Source organism: Elephas maximus, chromosome 19 (assembly GCF_024166365.1).
Source record: "Elephas maximus indicus isolate mEleMax1 chromosome 19, mEleMax1 primary haplotype, whole genome shotgun sequence".
In the NCBI taxonomy this organism is placed as follows: Eukaryota; Metazoa; Chordata; class Mammalia; order Proboscidea; family Elephantidae; genus Elephas; species Elephas maximus.
Window position 1 is genome coordinate 39,023,105 of NC_064837.1, and position 13,837 is coordinate 39,036,941.

General features: G+C 37.0%; 1 protein-coding gene across 5 annotated transcripts in view; it reads right to left on the minus strand.

Moving 5' to 3' along the window:
* STXBP4 (syntaxin binding protein 4) overlaps positions 1-13,837 on the minus strand; it is a 191,816-nt gene that overhangs the window by 85,559 nt on the left and 92,420 nt on the right. For all 5 annotated transcript variants that reach the window (XM_049861123.1, XM_049861126.1, XM_049861124.1 and 2 more), the window contains 3 exons: positions 8,152-8,328; positions 2,000-2,116; positions 1,128-1,177 (listed from right to left, as the gene is read on the minus strand). In XM_049861123.1, the coding sequence (XP_049717080.1) occupies positions 1,128-1,177; positions 2,000-2,116; positions 8,152-8,328 (344 nt within the window). The remainder of the gene's footprint in view (positions 1-1,127; positions 1,178-1,999; positions 2,117-8,151; positions 8,329-13,837) is intronic.

Below are 13,837 nucleotides of genomic sequence, written 5' to 3' on the forward strand. Positions count from 1 at the left end.
AAATCAAGATGTATTTCCTAAATATATTTTTTTATTAAATCTGCTGAATGATAAAAATGAAAGAAATTCATTGTATGAACATGTTTTGCAAGATTCTGTTTGCCTTAACAACTGATCTGCTGAGTTGACCATGACGTTTAGCAGTGAACCTGAGACTAGCAACTTTTATTCATACACGGTATGCTTACTTTAAGGAGCCCTGATGGCGCAGTCATTAAGTGCTCAGCTGTTAACTGAAAGGTTGGCAGTTGGAACCCACCAGCCACTCCGTGGGAGAAAGATGTTACAGTCTGTTTCCATAAAGATTATAGCCTTGGAAACCCTATGGGGCAGCTCTACTCTGTTCTATAGGAACGCTTTGAGTTGGAATTAACTTGACAGCACCCAATAACAAAGATACGCTTAAAGAACTTCAAGTTAATCTCATATTTACAGAATTCCTGAGAAAGACTGATAGATGATTCCTATCTCCATTTTAATGATAAAGGACTGAATTGTTGTTAGTTGCCTTCCCATCCATTCTGCCTCATGGCGACCCCATGTGTGCAGAGTAAAACTGTTCTGTGGGGTTTTCAAGGCTGGGACCTTTCGGAAGCAGATCACCAGGCCTGCCTTCCTAGGTACCTCTGGGTGGTTTGATCTGCTAACCTTTCAGCTAGTAGTCAAGTGCTTGACTGTTTGTGCCATCCAGGGACTCCTAGAGGACTGAGTAAATGTTACAATTCTGACTCATGGTAACCCCAAGTGTGGCAGAATAGAATGGGGCTCCATAGGGTTTTCAATGGCTGATTTTTGGAAGTAGATTGCCAGGTCTTTCTTTTGAGTCACCTCTGGGTATACTGAAACCTTCAACCTTTCAATTACCAGCTGAGCACATTACCTCTTTGTACTACCCAGGGACTCTATAAGGTTAATGACTGCTTAAATACCCCCAAATATTCTTTGCAGAGATGGGACAAAAAACAACGTGTCCTTGCACCTATTTTCACAAGATACTAAACAATGACTCCAATAGGATATGTAGCATCTTAAGATTATTTAAGATATTCTAGTATTTTAATCATAACAATACAATGAATAATTTAATCAGTGGTCATACTCTGCAGAAAGCACTTAAATATTCTTACCTTAAATTTGATAAGGAAGCAGAATTATCAGAAAATACTTCTTGAACAGCCTAGTGACAAACAAGGTAGTGAAGGAGATAGGTAAATTTGATGGTTTTTAAAAATGTCTTTTTTTTGCTTAATTAATATTTACAACCCCCATGTTCCAACTGATTAAACAAGTGTTTCTGTTATGTGAGGAAAAATAAAAATCAATTATACTAACATGTAATTTATGCAGGAATATAATACATGCAGACATATTTCTTTAAGGGGTAAATATTTATTGAATAATATTTACATAGTATCAAGATTTTTAGGAGAATATTCACTAAAACCAAACATCAACACCAAACAATAGTTTAGCTTAACTAGTAAAGAATGTCTGCCTTGAGCATTGTGCTCTTTTAAGAACTATCTATATGGGATCAAACACAACAGCAACTCAAATATTAGACAGGAAACTTAAGGGGCGGTGAGTTTATGTTAACAGGGGAGGAACAACTCAAAGAAGGGTGAGAATGGTTGTACAACTTGAAGAGTATAATCAAAGTCACTGAATTGGACATGTAGAAATTGTTGAATTGGTATATGTTCTGCTGTGTATATTCTCAACAATAAAAAATATAAAATAAATTAATAAAAATTCCCCAAACATAGTGAATATTTGGGATCATGTTACCCTGTTTCTGTTATTTCTCTAAATAATCTTCTTAATGTTAGCTGGTCTATTCATTACCTATATAATTTTAAATCTGACAGTAGGTCAGCATTGCAATTTTGAGCCCAGGGAATGTTTCGTTAGTCACAAAAGAGTGTGGCATTTATCTATATGCCAGCTGCCTATATATTTCTTAAAAATGAAAAAGCATAATGATAACAAGAAAATTTACCTCTACGAAATGAAGAAGTTTTTCAGTGGATGCCTCAAAAGTTTTACAAGCCATTTCTGATTTTCGCAATTGGCAGTCAAGTACTGCAATTCTCTTTCTTAAATCCTGAACACTTTCCTGGAAAGAGGTATCAAAAGAAGCATCTAACACATTTCTTCAATTTTACAACAGTGAGTCCTATTTTCAGTTTTTATTAACTAATATTCAATATTACCGTATCATTTATTTTCTCTCTTACTCTACGTATCCTCTGATTATGGGGGAGGGGCACTTAACCACTTGAATATTTACAAGTTAAAATGCATAGGTATATTGCAAGTTTCATGAGATAAGCTACCCACTCAAAAAAAACCAACTGCCGTCACATCAATTCTGACCCATAGCAACCCTATAGGGCAGAGTAGAACTGCTCCATAGCGTTTCCAAGGCTGTAAATCTTTACAGAAGCAGACTGCCAGATCTTTCTCCCATGGAGCGGCTGGTGGATTTGATTGGCTGTTCAGTTAGCAGCCGAGCACTTTAACTACTGTGCCACAAGGGCTCCTTAGATAAGCTATATAACTTTCTGTCAGCATCTGGTATGCCATGCTGCCAAAAACAAAACAAAACCATAAGAATCAACAAAAGCTAGAGAAGCCAACTATTACTTTATTGATTCTTATAGTAAAACATATTTTAATTAATTTATGAGTTTTTTTTTTGGCAACACAGTATACCAGATGTTGATAGAAACTCTTACCACAAGAGAACAATTGTAAATGCTGGAGATACACGTATATGTTTAACGTAATATAATCTAATGTAGGCCTGAGTTGGCAGGAAACTAAGGGAATTCCACAGAGAAGAGCAACAGCAATGCAGGGCGAGCCCAGTGAGGTAAGACAGCACTGCAGCCTAATTGGCTCTGAGTGTATATGTTGATCCCTGGTGGCCTACAGCTTTGAGTTTCACCAGGAGCAAATGGCAAACAGGGAACCTTTAATGGGTAAAAGAGGAAGAAATAAATAAGAGAGGCAAACAGTGATTTGATTTTGGCTCTGGTAGAGTTTTTTTTAGAGTGGGTAAAAAAAAGTCTCCCCCGAATAATTCCTAAGCACAGGCCCTAACTCATGCAGATTTGGGGCAAAAACTTACATTATCTGTGTGGCCAGAAAATCCACATGTTGAAAGTTTAGTTTAAACTTAAAAAAAGCCCCAGGCTAATAGAAGCAAACACAAAACTTCTTGGGAGAAATATATCCTAAACTCAGATCTTAAAGAATTCCCATATATACAAAGTGTCAAAGAATATGACCTTACAATAAAAACAAAAACAAAACAAACAAACAAAAATACCTAAACATATGAGGAAATAAGCTACCATGAATGAAAGTCAGCTGAAGGGAACAAATTACAGGATCATACCTATCAAGATAGCACATATTGGAGAGATCTGATATAGAATTTCAAGTATGTTTAATATTTAAAAAAAAAGAGGAAATTGCAAGTAAATAAAAGGACAAGTAACTATCAAAATTGATCCAGATTATACAAAATATCAATTTCTTGAAAAATAAAAATATAATCATAATTAAATTAGAAACTCAATTTATGGGTTTAACATCACATTAGGTAGAGTTGAAAAGAGCACAGGTGAAATGGAAGACAGAGGTAAAGAAACTCGTCATAACGGAGCACAAATACAAAAATTGAAAATACGAAAATGAAGAGATAAAAAAGAGACAGTAAGAGGAAGATCTAGCATACATCTAATATGAATTACAAAAAAGATTCTAGAAAGAACGAAACAGCAATAGCTCAGGATAATAGCTTAGGGTTTTCCAGAAATGGCAAAAGACACTCACTGCTCCTCAAATTTAGAAAGCCCAATAAATCCCAAGCAACATGAACAAAAATAAATCCACACATGACTCATCAGAGTCAAAATGCTGAACATCAAAGACAAAGACATCTTAAAATCAGGTAGAAAGAAACAACAGATTTTCTACAAACAAATGATAGATTGATAGCGGACATCACAACCACTGAATAAAAACAGTGAAAGGAATGAGATATCAACCTAACATTCTAGATGTAGCAAAGACATATTTGAAGATCACAGGTTCAAAAAAGATGTTTTTCAGACAAACAAAAACAGAGAAAATTTATTACCAGCAGATCCTTACTAAATGAATTTTTAAAGGATTACTTCAGGAAAAAAAAGAAATGATCCTAGTAAGAAGATCGGAAATACAAGAAGGAATGTTGAGCCCAGAAAATGGTAAAAGATAGGGCCTATCTAAACAAATGTTTACTGGCAAAACAAATAGTAATAGTAACTAATACATAAGGTCAAAAATCAAGAACTAAAATACTCACAGAAATAGAAATTAAGTAAGGAGGGGAAAATTGGAGTTATTATGTGTTTACAACATTTTGAAGAAGGGGGAAGATACTAATTTTGTAATTTAAGTTAAAATAGAATGTTAAAATTTCTCAGATAATCATTAAAAATTAGAAACAAGTTGGTAAATAGGTAAAATTAAACAATATACTGTTAAGGGATATATACACAGGTAGTAATATTATCAAGAAAATAATTAACAGTAAATATAATAAGGTGGTTATCTTTGAGAGTAAAGGAAACCAGCTGCTGTCTAGTCTATTCCAACTCATGGTGACCCTGTAGAACTGCCCCACAGGGTTTCCAAGGCTGTAATCTTTACAGAAGCAGATTGCCACATCTTTCTCTTGCAGAGTAGCTGGTGGGTTCGAACTGCCAACCTTTTGGTTAGCAACTGAGCACTTTAACCACTGCACCACCACGGCTCCTTGGGGTAAAGGTTGTTGTCCTCAGGTGCTGTTGGGGTATTTCCGATTCATAGTGGCCCTATGTACAACAGAACAAAACACTGCCCAAGTTTCTAAGGAGCATTCCGGTTGTACTTCTTCCAAGACAGATTTGTTTGTTCTTCTGGTAGTCCATATTCTTCACCAATACCATAATTTGAAGGCTTCAATTCTTCTTCGGTCTTCCTTGTTCATTGTCCAGCATTGGAATGCATATGAAGTGACTGAAAACACTATGGCTTGAATCAGGTGCACCCTAGTCCTTAAAGTGACATCTTTGCTTTTTTAACTCTTTAAAGAGGTCTTTCGTAGCAGATTTGCCCAATAAAATGCACCATTTGATTTCTTGAGTGCTGCTTCCATAGGTGTTGATTGTGGATCCAAGTAAAATAAAATCCTTGATATCTTCAATTTTTTCTCCATTTTTCATGATGTTGCTTATTGGTCCTGTTGTGAGGATTTTTGTCTTCTTTATTTTAAGGTGTAATCCACACTGAAGGCTGTAGTCTTTGATCTTCATTAGTAAGTGCTTTGAGTCCTCTTGACCTTCAGGAAGCAAGGCTGGGTCTTTTGCATATCACAGGTTGTTAATGAGTCTTCCTCCAATCCTGATGCTGTGCTCTTCCTCATAGTCCAGTTTCTTGGATTATTTGCTCAGCACACAGATTGAATAAGTATGGTGAAAAGATATACCCCTGACACACACCTTTCTTTAAACCATGCAGTGTTCCCTTGTTCTGTCTAAATGGCTGCCTCTTAGTCTATGTCCAGGTCCCTTATAAGCCAATTAAAGGTTATGGAATTCCCATTCTTTGCAATGTTATCCATAAATTGTTATGATCCACATAGTCAAATGCCTTTGCATAGTCAATAAAACACAAGTAAACATCTTTCTGGTATCCTTTGCTTTCAGCCAAGATCCATCTGACATCAACAATGATATCCCTTGTTCCAAGTCCTCTTCTGAATCCAGCTTGAACTTCTAGCAGTTGCCCGATGATGTACTGCTGTAACCGCTTTTGAATGATCTTCAGCAAAATTTTACTTGTGTGTGTTATTAATGATATTGTTCGATAACTGCTGCATTTTGTTGGATCACCTTTCTTTGGAATGAGTACAGATATGGGCCTCTTCCAGTCGGATGGCCAGGAAGCTGTCTTCCAAATTTCTTGACATAGATGAGTGAGCTCCCCCAGCATTGCAGTTGTTTGTTGAAACATCTCACTTGATATTCATTCAATTCCTGGAGCCTTGTTTTTTGCCAATACCTTCCGTGCAGCTTGGACTTCTTCCTTTAGTACCATCGGTTCTTGATCATATGCTACCTCCTAAAATGGTTGAACGTCAACCGATTCTTTTTGGTACAGTGAGTCTGTGTATTCCTTCCAGTTTCTTTTGATGCTTCCTCTGTCATTTAATATTTTCCTCTAGAATCCTTCAAGAAGAAGGTAAAAAAGAGGGGTGCAATTGGGAAGGAACATTGTGGGTCTTCAAAGATATTGGTAATATTTTATTTTACAAGATGGATGTGTATTTAAAAAAGGTAAATATGTTAATAAATAGATGAGGGAAAAATTTTAAACTAAAAATAAAAACAATGTAAGAAAAAGAACTGCATCTTAAAAATTAATATTTGAATCTTAATCTTGTTACATCTTGGTCAACATCTCCCTTTAAACTATCTTAAACAATTAAAAAGTTTCCCTTCTGTTTCCCTACTCGTACTGGGTTTAGAAAATGTTGAGGTCCAAATAGCAAAACATATAGTTACTTCTGTAGGATGCGAAGCCCGCAAGGTATTTATTAAACTCATTACATCTCAGATGCTTTATGTGTCTTTTTTCATTTAATCTTGAGAACAACATCTAATGTATCTTATTTGGGGAAAAAAAGGTATTTCCAGAGACAGCTCAATGGCTTAGCTTAGGATGTTGTTGAGAAGAATGACATGAAACCCCCATTATGCCGAAAAAGAGAAGAACTAAATTGATTGTAGTAATCATACTACCAGACAAAAATGTTTCTCGCTAGGAACAGGAAGAGAGAATTGTAAATAATCTAAATTAAAGAAAAAAAAAATTGAACAAATTCACATGAACACCTTGAAAGTTATAGTATCTAAAAAGAAGGTATTCTTAAAGATGTTGACTTTTCCTCCAAAAGTAACTTAATTATTGAAAAAAGTACTTTCAATATTCGCCAATTATTTTCAGAATCAGGTTAAATTACTCATGTAACAAAATCACATATCACTGTTTTCAGAATGTAAATGCTGGGTCAAAAACAATAAATGCACGTAGTGTTCCTAAATCTTGCTGCTTTCTCAAGTAGTATGTTTTGTCTTGGCCTTGTGATATTATCAAAGAGTGATAGAAACATGGGCCTTCTTTTGGAGTTGGTTTAAATGGACAGATTTAAACAAAAATACCTTAATGTCTCCCAAGAGCTAATCAATGAAAATTTCAGATTTTGTCCTATATTTTGTTTTTCTAAAACTTGTTTCATTTCCACATAGTACATTTAAAGTATTTAACTGTTTTACTTTTAAATCAAATAACTGTAAATTATTAAAAATTGTTTTATGTTCTTTTGAAATATGACACTATGAAAGACAAAAACACCTATTGTGTTTATAAGTAAAAAATCTCTACAAAGTTATAAAATATCAGTTTAAATTATTCAATATTCTACCTTATATCAGTGAAGTAAAAATGTATATCTATTATAGTTTTTGAGGAATATTCAATGAATATAGCATGTATTCTATGAATAAAAATATTGGTTCATTTTGCCTTCTGAAAAGCATTCAGGATTTTGCTATTGAAACTGGAAAAATGCACAAAGCCCAAAAAACAACAAACATTAAATTCTAACTCGGTTTCTCCCCATTAATTATTTTGGGCATGGGGTAAAAATTATTTAATTTTCACACGTCCGTAAGTGCTCTAATCAAAGAGCAAAACCCATCCCTAGATTCTCCCCCTGTCCCCACCAGACAAATTAGCAAGTTTAGACACAAAAGAGAAAACCACTGTAATCAATTAAATGTAAAATATTTCTCGGACTTTATGCCTGAACGGTACAACGTTGACCAATGACCCAGATAAACTTGGGACACATGCTTTTCCATCCCAAAAGCTATCTGGATAAAGGAAGGCTCGCAACCTTCGTGCTACCTCCCTGACGACACATCATCCCATCATTGAATAATATAATACAAACACTGACCTAGTTTAGAAGTGCAGATGAAAAGAAATGAAAACAGGATACATGACAACGGCAAGGAAACCATGGTAACTAGAAGAGAGGACTGTTTTGCTTACTTTATTTTGGTCAGAATAATCAGCAAGCTGAGCCTTTAGCTCTGTGAGCTCGGCCTCTAACAGACGGATTACTTCTTCATAGTCCATTTCCATTCCATGCGCCTGCCTCTGTGCGGCTTCAGCAAGATGAATCCGACTTCGGAGGGCTCTTGTTTCTTCAACTACAGCTTTGGCTTCCTAAAGATATAATGTCATTTTTAAAACAAACAAACAAAAAAAACAAGCAAACAAAAAACACTTGAAAACAAACAAACAAAACAAGCAAACAAAAAACAGTTGAAGTTTTAATTCTAAAAACGTAATCAATATACGTATGTTCTTCACTTTGTGGTTTGAAAGTATTTGTGTTATTTTATTACGTGAAGCTGCTGCTGAACAGTAATTTTTCCTTTGTAGATTTCTTGGGTAGTTTTCAGTATGGAACCTCTCACTTCATACACCGAGCATGACATTTTGAAAATAAGGAAAGTAGAAGAGAAATGAAACTGGAAAACAGAAGCATAAGAACTGTTTCAAAGGACAAAAAGAGCAGACTACTGCAAAACTCCACTGGGTGGTAGAGCTCATGCTCTAAGAAGGGTCTTGCAGCTTCCCCGGATGCTGCTGACAGATTTACAGTGTTGTGGGGCTTCTCCGTGGACCAAGCCTCAGGGGCCACAGTTTTTTCTCACAGACATCGGTCTAACTGCTACTCCTCCTTTTGGATTTAAACCAGAAGAATTCAACAGTAAAATATATAGCTATCTCTGTATGACACAATGCCTACAAGGTGTTTATGAAACCTGTTACATCTCAGATGCTTTATGTGTCTTTTCTTATTTAATCTTCAGAACGGCATTATTAAAAACCATTTTATACAGGAGGAAACAGAGAGACCATATAACCTGTCAAAAGGACACAGAGTAGTGCCAGAGTTGGAACCGGGTCTGCTTGGCTCCCACATTAATGCTTTTTTTTTTTTTTCCACCACATTATTCTGCCTCTAAATGACCGACAAACAAAACACCATACACTAGCTACACCCTCCACCTTAGAAAGAGGATAGGGTAGCCAAAACCACTTACTCTCTCAAAATGTGCTTGGCACTGGGTCAAGGACAGTCCCCCAAGACACTGATGTAATTTAACATGGCAGGTATTATACTGTAAACCATTTGTTTTCTTTACTTGATGCAGAAATCTCTCTTGTTTGGAGTGGAACTTTCTGCTCCAATTGCCATGGCTAATATTCAACTGTGGCTATTTTAATTTTCGTGAAGCTGTTGTAGGACACTTGCTCTCGTTTGAGCCTAACTACATATGAAGCACAGGAAAGGGTTAGGAATATAGACATATTCTTAAGGGTCAATTTTTCACTCATACATTCAATAAATACTTATTAAGTGCTTATGTATCAGGTTCTGTTCCAGGTAGTGGGGATACAGCACTAAATAAAATAGACAAAAAGCCTCTCCCTATCATCAGAGCATACATTCTAGTTGGGGGAGGGAAACAATAAATTAGGGAGGGAGTATCAGGAAGATCTCACTGAAGTAATATTTGATCAGAGATCTGCAGGAGGGCTGGAGGCATGATTTCCCAAGGAGGCAATAGTTTCTGCAAAGGCCCTGAGCTGGGACTGGGTGCTTTGTATCTTTGGAGAACAGCAAGGAGGCCAGAGGGACAGATGTAGAGAGTACTACGGGCAGGAAGAGGGGAGTAGTAGGACATGACGTTTGAGTGGTACCAGGAATGCGGGTGAGGGTAGGGTGGAGTGCAGACCTTAAGGGGCTTTCTAGGCCGATGTAAGGACTCTGGCTTTTACTCCAGGTGAGCTGGGAAGTTATTGGGGGTTTCTGAGCAGAGGAGTGATACGATCTGATTTAAATTTTAAGAGGATTACTTTTGATGCTGTATTGAGAGTAGAGTAAAGTGGTGTGCCAGGTGGAAACATGGAGAAGAGGAACAGAGAAGGCAAAAGGTGACCGTAGCTTGGACAAAGTGACAGTGGTGGAGGTGGTGTGAAGTGGTTAGATTCTAAATATAGTTTGAAAGTACAGCTATGGGGATAATTTATCATCATTAACAACGTTAACTTAGTAGCTGCTTGTCCAGAGAACCACAGTATGTGGTAAAGACACAAAGTGGTAAAAGATCTTCTGTTTTCCTGGCTCATCTTAAAAGGTTAGGCACGACTTCGTTAAGAGAAGGACAGGAAGGTATGTCAGACAAAAAGGACAACGTGAACAAAGGAAGACAGGCAAGAAGAAATGTGGCGCATTTGAGAAATGAGACAAGACCCGTGTAAATGCAGCAGAGGGTTTCTACAGGAAAGTAATGGCATAAAAAAGGTTGGAAAGAGGGAAGAGGTCAGGCTCTGGTAGAAATGACAGGACAGACAGAAGAGCCTGTATCTGGGGAGGTCTTGAAGACTTTTAAACAGAAAATGACAGGAAAACACAGTGCTTTAGAAAGCTAAATCTGGCAGTGGGGTGCAACATGGATAGATAGGGCCAACCAACTCCCTACTATACCCCGAAGCAAAAAACTTTATCTCATTGTATCTGAAGGTAATTGTCTTATAATAAAAGTGCCCTTTTAGAAAGAATTACCTGAGGAAAGTAAAGGACGTCTACTTAGCCCACCAGATCGGTTGGTTTTACCACCAGTGTCCCAGCCTGACCAACGTCACATCAGGCTGTTGCTGTACATAAGGGAGACAGGGGTTTTCTACCCGCTGGCACTGCTGAGTATTTTACATGGATCACCTCGGCTCATGTGCACACTGCTGTGTAAGGTACGTCCTGTTACTACCTACATTTTATAGATAGGGAACCGAAGCACAGAAAAATTAAGTTGCTCAAGATCACGAACTTAGTAAATGGCCCAGTGAGGATTTGAACCCTGGTATTCTAGTTCTGAAGGGTATGATCTTGACTACTACGTCATAATGCCTTTCCAACGACAAAAAAAATTGTTAAAGTCACTTGTAGATGACAGTATCATTTGTGACCAGCCCTGCATGGGCTGAGGATAAACGATTACAAAGTACTAAAACACATTCAAGCCTGCTACACCATTCCCATTTTCCATTCAATCAAGCTGGAAAAAAATATATTGCCTCTGAAGAGAAAGGGGAGGGGCAGAGAATTCTCCATAGCTGCAATGAAGAATAACTAATTTGATGATTTGTCTCCTTCACACTCACTTCATGCAGCTTTTATTCCCCTATAAAAACAGCACTTTTATTTTTGTTCAAAGAATGCTAGTTAATTAAATGAGGAATCTGGATGGAATTTATATAGCCATTATAGTGCACTGATGGTAATACCGTGTGAAATGCAGTTGGGTGGTAATAGAAGCAGAGGTTTTGATGCTGAATAAATTCGTGCTATTTCTTTTGTAAATGTATAACTGTCAGGCTGGTGAATGTGACCCCTTAGCAAGGTTCTAGCCTAATTCCCACTGAATGGCTGTTTAAAAGATTAGTGCATGGAAATGATGACGTTTAGAGGAAGCAGTGAAGAAAAGATAGCAGCGGTGTGCCGTATTTAGCAGCACACGATCACATAAGTTCAGTTTTTTCTTTTCCTCCCTGGCTGTCTTGTAATAAATAAATAACTATAAAGCCTCCTATGTCAGTGACGAGCGAGCCAGGATTTTTCCAGTACCTCACCATGAGCTTGAAATCCCACCAGGGCAAATGCTGCAGTCAATTCGCTGATTTACTTGATATTAGGTAGAGTTTGATTCAGTTTTAATTCTTTTAGGTAGAGTTTGATTCAGTTTAGAAAGTTAGGTAATTGAAAAAAAAAAAAAACCAAGATGTAATAGTAAATCAGAAAAAAAGATTACTTTAGCATTATGCTTTTTAATGCTAAGCATATGATCAAACATGCTAGAAGAGAATCCTGAATCACGCAGTAAAATATCTGACAATTTTTTTTTGGTGATACTGATGAAATACCTTTAAATTATACGGTCCCTTTGTCAAACAAGGATTTTTCCACCTCATGATTTCACAATGAATCCTCAGGGAAGATCAGACCAAATTCTTCTTTAAAAATATAATCCAAACAAACAAAAGTCTGTGTATGTTACAAATGCTTTGAACTTGGCTATGTGACTGTGTTTGGACAAATATCCTATGTATTTTTCCATATAAAGTGCTTTTTCCCCACAAGGCAACATGATACTGAATTAAAAACATGGGCTTCAGATGAGACATACCTAGGTCAGAAACTTAGAGCTGTGATTTTTTTCTTTTTTCATTTTCTGGCTGTGTAATTCTGTCTCTAACACTCAGTTTGTTCATCTGTATAACAGAGAATAATACCACCTACTTTACAAGATCAAAACAGCTCTCACAAGAGGGTTAAAGAAACTATTACAGTTTTTGGTACAGTTTTTTTCTCTTTCCTCTTTACTACTTTTGGAAAATATATTTAATCACCCTCCTGATTAGAGAGCTCAAATACGTAATTTATTAAGGCTCGTCTGTGGCATTCAATTAATAATACCAGTTTGCGGATTTCAGAGAAGTTGTTTGGAAACACAGTATGCACCTGTCTTTTTAAAATGTTAGCAACAATTACGTAAAACCCTTTCCTCTTTAGTTATGAGTCCTAACGGCTCCCTGAAGTAGAAGGAAGAAGGATTAGCTGCAGTCGCACATTGTAATTAAGCTAGCACATCCACACTGCTAACCTTAGAAGTTCTATAAATCTTAAGGTAATCAGTAAATCTTTCAAAATGTCAATGGCTGACAGGAGAGAAAGGAGACTGGAAAGAGATGTATGTTCCATTGTAATGTGGCTTATGCTACCAAGCCCTGAAGGGTACTTCTCTTATCAGCTTCCTACGTCCACTCACTGGAAAATCCTTCCTGGTCTTGGTCCCACTAGAGCTTGTGAAAAAGACTGAGGGTGACCTGGGGGAGAGGGCTGTTCAAGGAAGTGTTTCAAAAACAAGTTACATCTAATTTTCGTAAAATATATACAGTGAAGCCTGTGAGAGCTGGGACTCAATGGGGCTGTCTTGTTTTTCCAAGTCTTGAAAGTCTTCCACCTTTGACAGGGTGCAGTCACCACTTCTCTATCATTCTTTATTTAGTTTTCCATCTCTGACAGCGTTCTGCCTTACATAGTGTCCATCTTTTGCAGGTCTTTACTGTATCTGATTTATTAAAATATGCATAGTATACCCTTCAATGGATGATCCCAAAGCAATCTCGAACACCTACAACGGTAGGTATTTCTGAATGAATTTACAACTGACCATTTAAGCATGAATGTATTTGGGGGAGAAAATTTATTCACAGAACTTTATACATGCCTCTGATAAGTGCTCTCCCCGTTCTCTTTTCCCACTCCTCTTCTACCCATACCTCCAGCTCCCTACTCCATCTCCTTACATAACCAGTTGTCAAGCACTCCACAATCTTCATTTATGATGTAGTTTGCAGCCATTCCTTAATTCTCATTCTCACCACATTACGGATGCATGTTTTTATCACCTCGTGCTTGAATACTCCAAGAATCACGTAAGTGATCTTCCTGCCTACTGTGTTCTTCACAATGTACCCTTCGAACTTCTGATGGGCTGATTTTCCTAAGATATTGTTCAAGTTCCACCATGTGTAACAAACCCTGAGAGCTACATGATAAAACACATCTTCAATCTCCACACTTCAAAACTCTTCACTACTT